The sequence below is a fragment of the Lagopus muta genome, chromosome 2 (assembly GCF_023343835.1).
Source record: "Lagopus muta isolate bLagMut1 chromosome 2, bLagMut1 primary, whole genome shotgun sequence".
In the NCBI taxonomy this organism is placed as follows: Eukaryota; Metazoa; Chordata; class Aves; order Galliformes; family Phasianidae; genus Lagopus; species Lagopus muta.
Window position 1 is genome coordinate 25,437,357 of NC_064434.1, and position 12,853 is coordinate 25,450,209.

Here is a 12,853-nt window from a genome sequence, read left to right on the forward strand (position 1 = left end):
TAAGCCTTGCCTCTGAAGAGATGACTGAGGTAATCATTATTCTCAACAACACTGGAACAAGCGATGGCAATTTTGTAAGTGAAGTCTCCAGTTATATTTGTTGAAGTGGAGCTGTAATCTCTACTGCTTCCTGACTGTGTGTCTAGTTAGAAAGTAACATCTGGGAGCATATGGTTAAATCCCCAAAGAAACCCCTAGTTTTCTGAACTGTAGACCTCCGTATGATACATAGTAAGAGAGGAGTGCTTAGAATAAGCTAAAGGGGCCAGCAAACTATACTGTACTGCATTTCTGTAGTTATATAAAATTTTCCTACAAGAGATTAGAGGACATAGGGGATTAATGAAAAAAAAAAGAGAAAAAAAGAAAGAAAACCTTACATACCCAATAGCTCAGAGGTATGATATTTTTAGAGAGATGATTTCAAGCATGTGGTTGACAATGAAAGTGAATGCCTGATCACTAGATATGTGATAAAAGCAAGAGCTACAAATGTTTAAGCCATACCTAACTTTGGTACCAAGCTTCCTCCAGGCACTGTAAAGCTCTTAAGATGCTTTCAAGATGAAACTTGCAAGAAGAAACACCCAGTTTGAGAGTCCTCCAATGGAACCATTTCTGCAGTGGAAGCCTTCAGTTGTCTAACGACTAAAGACTATGGTACTGAGCAGCACTGTGTCTCAGTGCAGCCTGATAAAATAATTGATAAAGAACAAATTATCTAAAACTTTATGAATCTGTTTCCAAACCGAGATCTTCACTTAATCATATCTTGAACTAGATTTGGTCTGATAACAGATTGCTATCAACCAAGCCTACAAGCCATTCTGCTCAATCTGGAGCATCCTCCTCCAAGGCTCCATTTGGTTTCCTAAACATAGACACCCATTGCTATTTCACAGCCACTTTCGCCTTACCTTCATGTGCCATTCCAGAAAGGCACAAATGTCCAATAGGTCTTGTAGCATACCAGTGAACCCTAATTGGATGCTTTTGGATACACGTTCAAATGCCAGAGCATCTCAAGCAGCATTGAGCATCTGCCTTTAGACAAACTTCTGAGCAGCTAAATAGCACCACTTCCTCAGCTGACTAGATGTTCATCAACCACTATGGCAACTAAGCTAATCATAGAATGGACATGTAGATACTCAAATCTAAGTGTCATGTTTATAGGAAATATTCTACCCTTGTCACAGATTCTATCTCTGAACACTTCCACAAAGTAAGGTGCTTATCATATTTTCAGTTAATCATTCACTGTTGCTGAGGAAGTCTGAAAATAATTCCAGAGACATCCTGTTATGTAGTTACCTGGCTACACTTTGTTGGTGCTGCACTGGGTACCTTGCAGGAATTATAGCTGCATGACTGAATTTTTATTGTACTATCACATTACTCTTGGCTGATTTAGTGGCATTACTTTTGTACTGCAGATCACTTCCTTTTCAAGAATAGTTTCCACTAGAGTTTGGATATGATTAATCCAGGACACATTTAAATATGCAACTCAGCGTATTCTACTTCACATTTTGAACGATACAGTTAAATATTACAAACACATATATACTTGTGTCTGTGGCCGGTGTTAGCTTTACTATTACTGACAAATCAGAAAGTTTAGATCTTTCTGATTTTGATCTTGATGACTTAACATGCTAGTAAGAGCCTGCAGTTGTCCTTAAAATGGCTAAAAATTGAAACACGGTAATATTAAAATAGTTTGTATGTAACACCAGCAAGTCCACCTGCATTGTCAGACAAATCAAACAGATCATACATGTGTTTATATTAAGTTCTCTAGTTAAGGTAAAAACCTTGAGCTAAATCACACTGTGAATTAATATGTTTTACAGTAAGATTAAATATACATTAAGAAATATTCCAGGCTATGTAGAAAGATAAAGATCTTTATAGTAAGTAGTATTCTAAAGCCAGTTTCTTCTGCTTTTATTCCTCCTTTGTGGCTACGAAGATGAAATAGAGACAGAATTCTCTTCAGTTATTTTACAGTTGGTTTCTCAGGTATTTGAAAAATAGTGCTGCATTTTTGTATTGAATAATGGAATTTGACATCAGAATGTCTAGAAAATTTACTTCAGCTGGTAAACACTGACAAGGGAAATTTTCATTTGTTCATCAAGGAAATTGTTTTACTGCTTGATTAGTATCCCATTAAACTGTGAATAACAACAATAAATATCTCTTTTGCATTTCCTTTCTTTTCAAGAGCTGTGCAGAACGCAGCTCTGGAATTCAGAAGATGAGGTATAGTAGAATAAATCTATTTTACCTTTATTTTTCTGTTTAAATGGTAGCACATTCCAGTATGATACTTTGAAGTCAAGAGAAGTTATTTTAATTGCTGTTGTAGAAGTATATGATACAAACTAACCCCTTTAAATTTGAATGTGGCCGTTTTTCAATTTTAAGTGGCCACTTAAAATTAGTGTTGTTGATATATATGCAAATTGATCAGCAACTGTTTAACAGTACCCAAAGCATCCTTGCTAAGAAGAGAATTGCTGAAATTCACAGGAATGAGATGAAAACTGCTTATTTTAGCCACTGCAATTCTTTACCAATGCTGCCATCTACAGAATCTTTCAAATATTACATTGCTGTCCCCTTAAAAGAGAGTATTATCAGTTCTGTGAAATCTTTCCATTAACTCCTCTGAAATTACAGATATTCATTCCTCTACAGAGCCAAGTAAATTATATAGGATATAAATTTGGATAGGATATAAATACTAAGCATATGGCTTAGTATCTAGTGGAATTCTAGCTTACAAAGGAAGATGATTCCAAAAAATTGTCGAGGTTTTCTACTACCTCATGTGATAGTGTTTATGTCAAGATGAGAGACTTGTTTTATTAAAAACATGAAAAGAAAATAAAAACTAAAGAAATAGGAGCTCAAATTTCTTTTGATACTAGAAGACTACTTCAGGGAGATGTCATACACAGTTGCTATATTAATTTTTCTCTGACAAATCTTCATTATTTGCCACTACAGGATTAAAAAGACTCACAGAGGGTCCCTGCTGATATATGAGGAATAAACAGCTGAGGTGCAGTTTAGTAAAGACTGAAATATAAACGCAGACGGCCATTATCAATAATAAGTATGTTAGAATGGAATATTTGGTTTGAGGAAGTGATCCTTGAATCAGCTTTCTTGGGCCTGTTTTCCATCAAGGGCTTTATCTTACAATACTTTATTAAGGAGATCTTGAGAAGGTCAAAACCTTCTCTCCTAAAGTCCAGAGTTGTAAGCTTCTTATGCACCTCCTCACTGTTCTAAGGATCTTGAACTCCACCATGTCATTATCAAGGTAGCAGAGGCCAAGGACCTTCACATTCCCCAAAAGCCCAAACTTGTTAATGGGAACAAGGTTCTGCATAGCGCCTCCCCTTGTTGGCTCTTCTATCACTTGGAGAAAGAAGTTATTATCAGTGCATTCCAGGAACCCCCTGGATTTCTTACGTCCTTCTGTGTTATCCCCCCAGCAGGTATCAGGCTGGTTGAAATTCTCCTGAGGACCTGGGCTTATGAATGTGAAGCTGTTCCTATCTGCTTTTACAAGACTTTACCTGCTGTCTTTGTGGTCAGGTAGTCTGGGGCAAACATCGATTATAATATCTTCTAGCCTAATGTAATAATAACTCATAGAGTTTTGGTCAGCTCCTCATCCATCCCCACACAGAGCTTCATGCACTCCAGTCGGTCATCAACAGCAGGGCAACACCGCTCCTCATGTCCCCTGCCTGTCTTTCTTAAAGAGCCTGTATCCTTCCATTACAGCACTGCAGTCATTGGAGCCATCTCACCACATTTCTGTGATCTCAATAAAATCATCACCTTCCAAACATACGCACATCTCAAACTCATCTTGTTTGTCCCCCATATTGCATGCATTACTTGCCAGGTACTTGAGAGAAGCACTCCAACATGTTGTGCTCCTAGAAAGTGTTTGGAGGATTTCTCCATAATGGTGGCTTGTGGGTTAATGGAGCAAATCATCTTGGATGAGATTGCACGGCATGTGTGCTGTGTCCAGGGGATCAGGCCCAGCCAGCACGGATTCATGAAAGGCAGGTTGTGCTTGTCCAACCTCATTGTCCAAATGCTTCTTCAACTCCAGCAAGCTTGGGGTGGAGAAGCCCGTTCCAGTGTTTGACCACCCTCCCAGTGAAGAATCTTCTCTTGATATCCAATTTGAACCTTATTCTGTGATTCTACAACTATGATTCAGGGGATAGTAGTTAGAGGGTTTTTCATCTCTCATGTGAATGTTTTTATAAAGAACCAATATATATTTTTAGTGCTTATTAGGTGGGTTATTACTTTATTTCTGCCAGCTAATATTTTTTTACCTCTAACTTCTGAAGTCAGAGTACTATCTCTCATTATTGTGGTTCTAGCTCTACTGCCCTGTTTAGTCATTTCACCTGATCTATTGCTGTGCAATCCACATCATTATCCTGTATTTTCCAGTTGCTATTATTTGTAAAACCTGTATTTGTTCTTACTCTTTGTTATTCTCCTCTGATTTTTTTTTTCCCCTCATAAATTTCTGCTGTCCTTTTCTCATACTTCTTTCCTTCTTTTGTGCACATTCATTAATCTCCATAACTTAATTTCCCTCCATTCTCTTCTGGTCCCCTGGGCCATTCATTCCTCTCTGTCTCCTTTTCTTTTGGCTCCAATAACCACCATAAATCCAGAGATAAGATGTTCAATCTTGATAAACAGCTGTTTTTTTTAGCAATTTGCCATCCACTAAAAGTGCAAACTGGGCTTTGAAAAATCTCATGATAATTAATTACTCTGCCAGAGTAAGGTTAAATGCAGGGCAAAGAGTTTGTTGAGGACCAACAGACCCTATTTTATAAAGAAAGCTTTTAAATAAAACAGAGAAGAACCCTCTGATTGCATATGTGCCCAACCCATTTGTTTTATGTTTCTGTTACTCTCTTTTTTGTTTTAACATATATCTATAAGTTTTGTTACTTATATACATTAACTCTACTATATATTTTATGTGCAGTCCAAGCCAATTCCTCAATTTTGTGTTTGAAGCTTGCTCTATAGACACAACAACAAGAGTGGCTGGACTTTAGCAGGCAGATTGAAATGGGAGCTATTTAACAGTAACCCGAGTTCTTCAAAAGATGTGAACAGAACATTTTGAAAGAAATTCACATTTCTGCAATACTATTTTGAACCCAAAAGCTTGAACCTTCAGAATAGAAGGTGCAACTCATACTACACCTCTTTGCACACAGAAGCACTTCACTCTCTTAGAGGAAAAGTCCCTGAACATGTAGCACTTGTGTATGCACAGTGTCGGATACTCATTTTTACAATTTCTTACAGAAGAAAACACCTTGATAAAGGATTCCTATAATTAAGTGTGAGAGACAAAAGACAGGCAGATTGAGGACACGTTTCAATGGTGATACACTGGAAGAAAACCAGGGAGAGCAGACAACTGAAGATTATCACAGGGATGTAACAGGAAACATTCTCGGAGCATCCCTATCGAATAGCTAGTGAAGTGAACAGCTGCCTCCCCACTAATATCAGCGCAGGTTGGATAAGATCCCAAATACTTACAGTTTCTGGTGTACTTCTGATCTCTTAAATATATGTCCCAATGTACTTCATTAAGGTGAGCTTGGGAATTGAACTAAGGAAAGAATCTTTTTAACATTGCTCTGGAATGCAATGTACCCAACAATGTACCCAACAGTGCCTAGCCGCCTCTGAGTTTGGTTGACTAATTTGGAAAAAAAACAAACAAAGAAACAAAGAAACAAAGAAACAAAGAAACAAACAAAAAAAAAAAAACAGAGGGAAAAAAGGTGATGAAAATAAGCAAAGTCAGAAAGCAATATCTAATATTTCATAGTTTTAAATGATTTGGTTTTTTAATAGAAAATAGCACCACTTATTTATTAAATAAAATCTGTTTTGTACTGTGTGACTTTATTTCACATTACTTTCATATGCAACAAAATACTGTGCTTTTTATCTGCCTGGACATTATTATCAAGCAACTCTATGTACACATGCTATTCACTTGACATACCTTGTTCACAATAGGTGCCACTTGTTCCTAGAGGACAGTGGCATGTGTAGCCATTAGGCAATGGCACACAGGTACCGCCTTGCTTGCACAGATGTGGAGGATCATGCTCTGGATCACATACTGTCACCATTTCTGTGCAAAATGCACCTTTCCATCCAGCCAGACAGTCACAACTATGGTGGTTAAGTGAAAGGAAAGAATGCAGCATTATTTCCAAAAGAAATCAATATTTCAGTAACAAAGTAATGAAGATATTCAAGCCTTGTATGCCTATATTTAATCTTCTGCTCCAAAACAGCTAACAAAAGAACATAGCAACAAAGCTTATAATTTATCTTTTTTTGATGTCTTATTGCAAGAAAACTGTATATAATACAGAACACATTATTTTTAATATTTGAATTATAGTCTCAATATCCACAAGAAACAATAATACTTGTGGATTTTTACTGTGTGTTTTGCTCCACAAATAACTCAAGGTAGCTTTGGTTGCATAAACTAGGATGAATCGAAGTGCGAAGTGTCAAGCATGGTGTCAAATCAAACAAATTTCCTTATATCAGTAAACCAGGGATTCAACCCTGCAGATTCACACACCTGAATCGGTGAAGGTGCACCTGAGAGCAGGTGTCTACATTTAAGATGAGTATCTACTCAATGGAGATGAGAAGCTCAATTAATTTACCTAATGAGTTAGGCCAACAGAGATGAGGCAGATGTTTAGTGCCAACTAAAGCTCCTTGGGGTATCCCATCTGGCCTCTGACTACAGTTCCAGAAGGACAGTAGTCAGGTTCATAAAGGCTTGTGTTGGCCATATCAGGTCAGCCCAAGCTACTGGAGATTTCTGGGTATATTTCTTCAGTTTCCCATGTATTGGATCTTAAAGATGCTGAGTAATGGAGGAGATCTCTTAATAAAGGTGACTTTAAACAAAGGCATTGGGAAACTAAAGCATTATGAAATACAGTTTATCTTCATGCTATAAGGCAAAAGTGGAGTGTGGAAACAATTAAGATTGGAATAAAATTAATGGCATTTAAACAAAGAGTACAATAATTTGTTGCAAAAGTCATATCTGTCATATATAAGGCTGTCATATCTTACTGATCTAAAACATAATAAACACAGAAATTGCTTTTCTTCTTACAAACTATAAAAGCATGTCCTTTCATTGAAAATTGGTTCTATCCTAGCATTGAAATTTGTTTTGAATGAAATCAAACCTAATAATAAAAAAACAGCTTATTTCATGGGTTATCCCTGTACAGTATGAAGATAGGATTTAATTTCCTGAGACCAGGCTGCCAGTGCTATTTGAAATGCTATAGAATACTGAGAAATCCACATGTGTCTCAGAGATACGATAGAAAACTTATACAAATCCTGAGCTGTTCAAAGATACAGCTGAAGGACAAGCAGCCTACCCAAGGGTATCTGAAGTGCCAGTATAGGCTTACATTCAGCAAACGCAACCCTACCCAGGATGCATGATGTTCTTAAAGTATAGAGAAAACATACTCTCCCTCTCACTTCAGGAACTTTATGGAATAGCCATAACACTTCATAAACAATCTTGTTAAATGTATGTGAGCGGCCTTGAAAGGAATGCCTCCTATTTTATTATGTTGGCCTACAACATCAGAGGCAGAAATTTGTGCTATGGCAGTAGAGGTTTAACCTTCCCACCAATATTCCATTACACTTTTTTGTTGTGTGACAGATGGCAGCAGAGGGGCAGTCTGAGCAAATGGAGTTTGACACGGAAGCAAAGATGTGTATGTAACAGAATTCCTCCATGTGGAAATAATTGCACCCACTGACATTCACTGATGCTTGCTGAACATTTATGGATACCAAGCAGTAGATGTGTGCACAGTGAGGCACTGGGTGGTGTATTTCAGCAGTGGTGACAGCAACGTGAAACATAAGCCATGTTTTGGACAGCCATGCAGATTTTTATGAGCATGGCATGCGGACTCTTGTTCATTGTCAGTGAAAATGCATAGATAACGGTGGTGGCTGTGTTGAAAAACAGCATTTTGTAGCAGGAAATTTTCTCTATCAAATAGTACTATTATGCTCTTTGTATATGTCGTAGTTTTCATGAAAAAAATAAGAGACATTACTTTTGGAGAAAGATAATTTTTTGTTATGTATAATTTTGTGCTATAAATGAAATAGTGGAGCATATTATTGTTTCTTGAACTTAAAATTCTTTACTTTATTCTTCAAATATTTCCTCTTAATTCTGTTAAACAATGTAGCTTTGCTCAGATTCTGGCCAGAATGTAAAGTTTAATGCTGTATATTACTGCTTCTATTTAAATCAAAGCATTTTCCCTGTAGAAACTGAATTTACATGGCACTGCACGCTTTCTGGCAGAGCGATGGAAGCAAGACATAAAAATAGTTCAACACAGCAAGAAAAACTTCTGAGGAAATCTCATTTCAGGACAAAAATATCCGAACTCAAATCGAGGACAATGCTTTACAGAGGAACACAGATGATTTAAGAACAGAGCGAAATTCTGCTGAAAAATGCAAGACATTACTGACAGCTACTATACATCAGTAGAAGTCATGCGCCTGCTACATTCACAGGTTTTTGTTTTTTTAATTGAATTTTTATTTATTTATCTTGTGAGAAGTGAAACTGGCCATTACTGGTACATACATGCCTGTATAAATATAGTCTGTGACAACATAGCTGCTCTGAAATATGGGGGCAGGAGTATAACACAGTAGGAGATCAGTACAGATCAAAAACAAGCAAACAGCTCACCAAACTAAATGCAAATAACCTCCCAGTTTTACAACAATCCCTAAAGAAATCTGCAATAGAAAATATTAATCTAGACGAAAATGAGCTTTATCTGCAATTTTAGAGGTTCCAGTACAGCTCAGTCACCAACTGCTACTTTAGGTTGTCACCTGTATTCCAGATGTTCTCTTGATCTTGCTAGTGGTAGCTTTGTATACCTTATAGACATGAAGATGGTGCTGGATAAGTTCCTGAAGCTAGGACTTATGCTGGTACAGGATGACACATGGGAGGTGCATACTTCAGTTTAAGTTTCTGCTATTTATGGTTGCATTTTTGATTTTGTGACTTCTCTAATATTGCTATAAATGTCTTCTCCTTTCTTTTTCTTCAGGAAGATCTAACAGGCTGACAGCTAAGGATTTAATAGTTCTGAAAGGAATCTGCAAGATCCAACAGTTGTGACATTGTATAGCTCAGCAATTGGAAAGTAATTCCAAATTGTGTTTTTCAGAACTTTCAAAGCATTTCTTCACTACTGCATTTAAAAGCATATAAGTATGCTCTTAAGAGAAATGGGGAGGGGAACTGAAAGCTGTGTTTCAGGGGTGAATTTTCCAATATGTAGTAAAGCCTTAATAGCTTTAGAACCAGGTATTTTTGTTTGTTTGTTTGTTTGTTTGTTTTCCAGGAGCTTGAACAGCCCACTGAATTTCTACAACAGATCTCCAGCAAATGTCCTATCAATTTTAAAATGCTGGGTTTGATTTTCATAGAATCGTATCTTAGAATTGGGTTGGATGAGACCTTAAAACCCAGCCAGTTCTAAAGCACTGCCACAGGCAGGGCTGCTACCCAACACATCAGTCTTCCCAGGGCCTCATCCAACCTGGCCTTGAACTCCTCCAGGGATGGAAGTGTTGAAATGAAATGAAACCCTTCAATGATTTTCTTCCTTTCTGATATGATAGATTTCTGAAGATTTCTGTCATCAAGCAACTAAATTATCATAGTTACTAAGCCTAGTGATCAGTCTGTGCTGTAGCCTAGAAAGAAATTTTTTATACTTACTAAACAGTAGAGCCACTTTCCATGCACTTCCCACCATTTCTGCATTTTATTAAACTGCATGGAGAAGCTTTACATTGCCCCACACTGCGACCAGAATTGGGGTGACCTTCTGGATTCCCTGGTGATTTGAACTCCTGATTCATGTTGGTGCGAACTTGCACATCAAAAATGCAACCTTAGAGGTAAAAAGGAGAAAGAAACGGATTTTAAAAAAGGTGCAGGAAGACAAAACAAATCAAACAACAGTACTCTGTAATCTGTCACCGAATGGGTTCCACCAGAATGTCTTCGTGATGGATGGGCAATTGTACCACCTCCAAAAGCTGAAGTTATGCTGGCTATTTTCTGTTCAGTACATGGGTGAATGATTTTAAGACCCTTCATTAATGGCACGTAAAAAGAGCAGAAGTAATTTCTCAAGGAGCAGACAGAATGATAAGTCAGAGACTAATGTGAGAATGATGTGGGTCTAAATTTGTATTTTCACACACACATGCTTTTATAAGAATGCAACTACATCAGGTAAAAATGGTCTTAAAAAAAGTAGGACAGAGGATAGTACATCTGTTCAATGTCAAATATATAGGAATCCAGACAGAACTAACAGACTGCAGGCAGAGAACATGGACTTGAATTGCTGAAAAGGACTTATCTTACAGCTATCTTATAGCTCTACTTTTCTGTTTTTTTTCCCTTCACTTTTGGAAAACTTGCCATTAGATTACCAGAGGTATCTGCAGAAGATATATTTTTTTAATATAATCATAACTTCATAACTTCATAACTTCATTCATAACAATAAGCAAGATAATGATTTTAACAACAGTTAGAAAACTTTAGAATAGGAAGCTTTCTTAAATAGGATTTTTTCTTATTGCATACATTTTGTAGTTTTGTTTATACTGTCCCATAACTGGTAATATAAAAACTCACATTAAGCAATTTAAAAAACATACAACTAAGTTTGGTGTTTATTTATTTGTAATCTTCATATCATATTCCTTCTCCTTTTAATGGTGTTGGTTTTAGGCCACCACATAACTCAGTAAATCCTAACCTTTCATCTGTTTATCAGATAAAGCATGTTCTGTTCTCTTGAGTCTTGCTAGAGTGGTAAGAAAAGGCTGCCCAGAGCTCTGTGTAAACAATGGAAAGCACAGTGAGTACCCAAGAACTGGTGAGGCCATAATGGAAAATTATGACATTCATGACTACGACTTATTTGATTGTCCCAGCAGAACACATAGGTCAGAAACAGTTCTACAGCATTTATAAATAAAGCATATAGGACATATGAGAGAGGTTTTTGGCAGAACTTTATGAATTCAACTGATTTTTTTCATTTAATTTTCTTATTTCTTCTAACTGTTGATCAGTGAGATATGAATGAAGGACTTTAAGAGCAATGATTTGTGCAAGCACTATACAACTTTCTATGGGGGGGATCAGCTGATGAATGTGCCTTCCCTCTGACCTGGATCCTTTTTACTCTGGGACAGTTCTGGGCCTCCTATAAAGAAACACTGCCAAATATTCTGAAGAGTGGAGAGGTTTTCTGGCACAGACAAGTTTGCAAGAGAAACACAAAAGAAGTTTCTGACTTCGTGAGTTGAACTCAGTTTCATACCAAAGATCAGCATTTGATGCAAGTTAGCTGAAATCAGATGTATTTAGACAGTGAACACACAGAGGATATACTTACTACCTTTGTGATTGCAATCTTTCACCTTGTGGCTCTGTAGACCACATTTGGGGCTTCCTATCAACAAATTTTTTACTCTAAATTTAATTAATAGCTTTCACACCAGTCAAACAGTTTACAAATCACAGACCTTTTTTTGACTCCCCCACCCACAATGCTATCTGCCACTGTTGTTCATCACATCTTAAGTGGTGTCTGCTACTTCTCTGGCTGCCCTGAATAAAAGGACAAAAGAGTTTTCTACCTTAGTATAGTCATAGAAGTACAGGTATAATATTGTATATTTTTGTCTGCTTTCCCTGTAGCCTATCTTGAACTATCACAAACATTTAATTTTAACCTGTACCTAAATAGCTGATGTCATGATGCTCTCCTCACCTGTTCATGTCTTGGTTTGGTATCTCTCAGATTATAGGTTCCTTATCTTCTGATCTTGGATCACAGAATCAAAGAATTGCTAGTTAGAAGGGTTAGAAGGGACCTTCAAGGTCATCTAGTTCCAAACACCCTGCTATAGACAGGGACACCTCTCCCTAGACCAGGTTGCTCAAAGCCCCATCCAGCCAGGCCTTGAAAGCTTACAGGGAGGGGGCATTCACAACTTTGCTCGGCAACCTGTTCCAATATCTCATTACCCAGTAAAGAATTTCTCCTGATGTCTAATCTAAATCTACCCTCTTCCAGTTTAAAGCCATTTTCCCTCATCCTGTCACTACATGCACTTGTAAGAAGTCCCTCCTCAGCTTTTCTGTAGGCCTCCTTCAGGTACTGGAAGGGACAGTTACCAAGCAGATGCACTGCCTTTTAAGTCAGCCTTGCATGTAGACTTTGTGCTCAGTGTGATGAGAAGCTCCTGACTATTTGCCATATATTATTAAGGCATAATAATTAGCAAACAAGAACAGACCTGAAGTTTGTCCTGCCTCTCTAGTCCACTATCTAGGTTGCACTTTTAGCTCTGGTCTCTGCTGTCTTCTCATTTTTCTGGTTTCTTCCTTGATAGACGGACAGGAGGAATCTGATGCACAGTTTAGCAGGGATGGAAAAGAGTATAATCTTTACCTTGAAAGCCGTTCTTAAATCTGGATCCCTTGGGTAGGAGTTCTGGATTATACTCATGATAGCCCCCTAAATAAAACTGACTGAAGACATTGAGTCCAACCAGCCTTCCAGGAGAAGTGATAGTTTTATTCTTCTGATCATCCACCTTTCAATGAAAC

The 12,853-nt window shown here is 37.4% G+C and overlaps 1 protein-coding gene across 1 annotated transcript in view; it reads right to left on the bottom strand.

The window, feature by feature from the left end:
- LOC125689991 (protein eyes shut homolog) overlaps positions 1–12,853 on the bottom strand; it is a 702,258-nt gene that overhangs the window by 17,974 nt on the left and 671,431 nt on the right. Inside the window, exons 41-43 of the mRNA XM_048937860.1 lie at positions 12,696–12,840; positions 9,932–10,106; positions 6,098–6,270 (exon numbers count right to left, since the gene is read on the bottom strand). Coding sequence (XP_048793817.1) covers positions 6,098–6,270; positions 9,932–10,106; positions 12,696–12,840 — 493 coding nt within the window. The remainder of the gene's footprint in view (positions 1–6,097; positions 6,271–9,931; positions 10,107–12,695; positions 12,841–12,853) is intronic.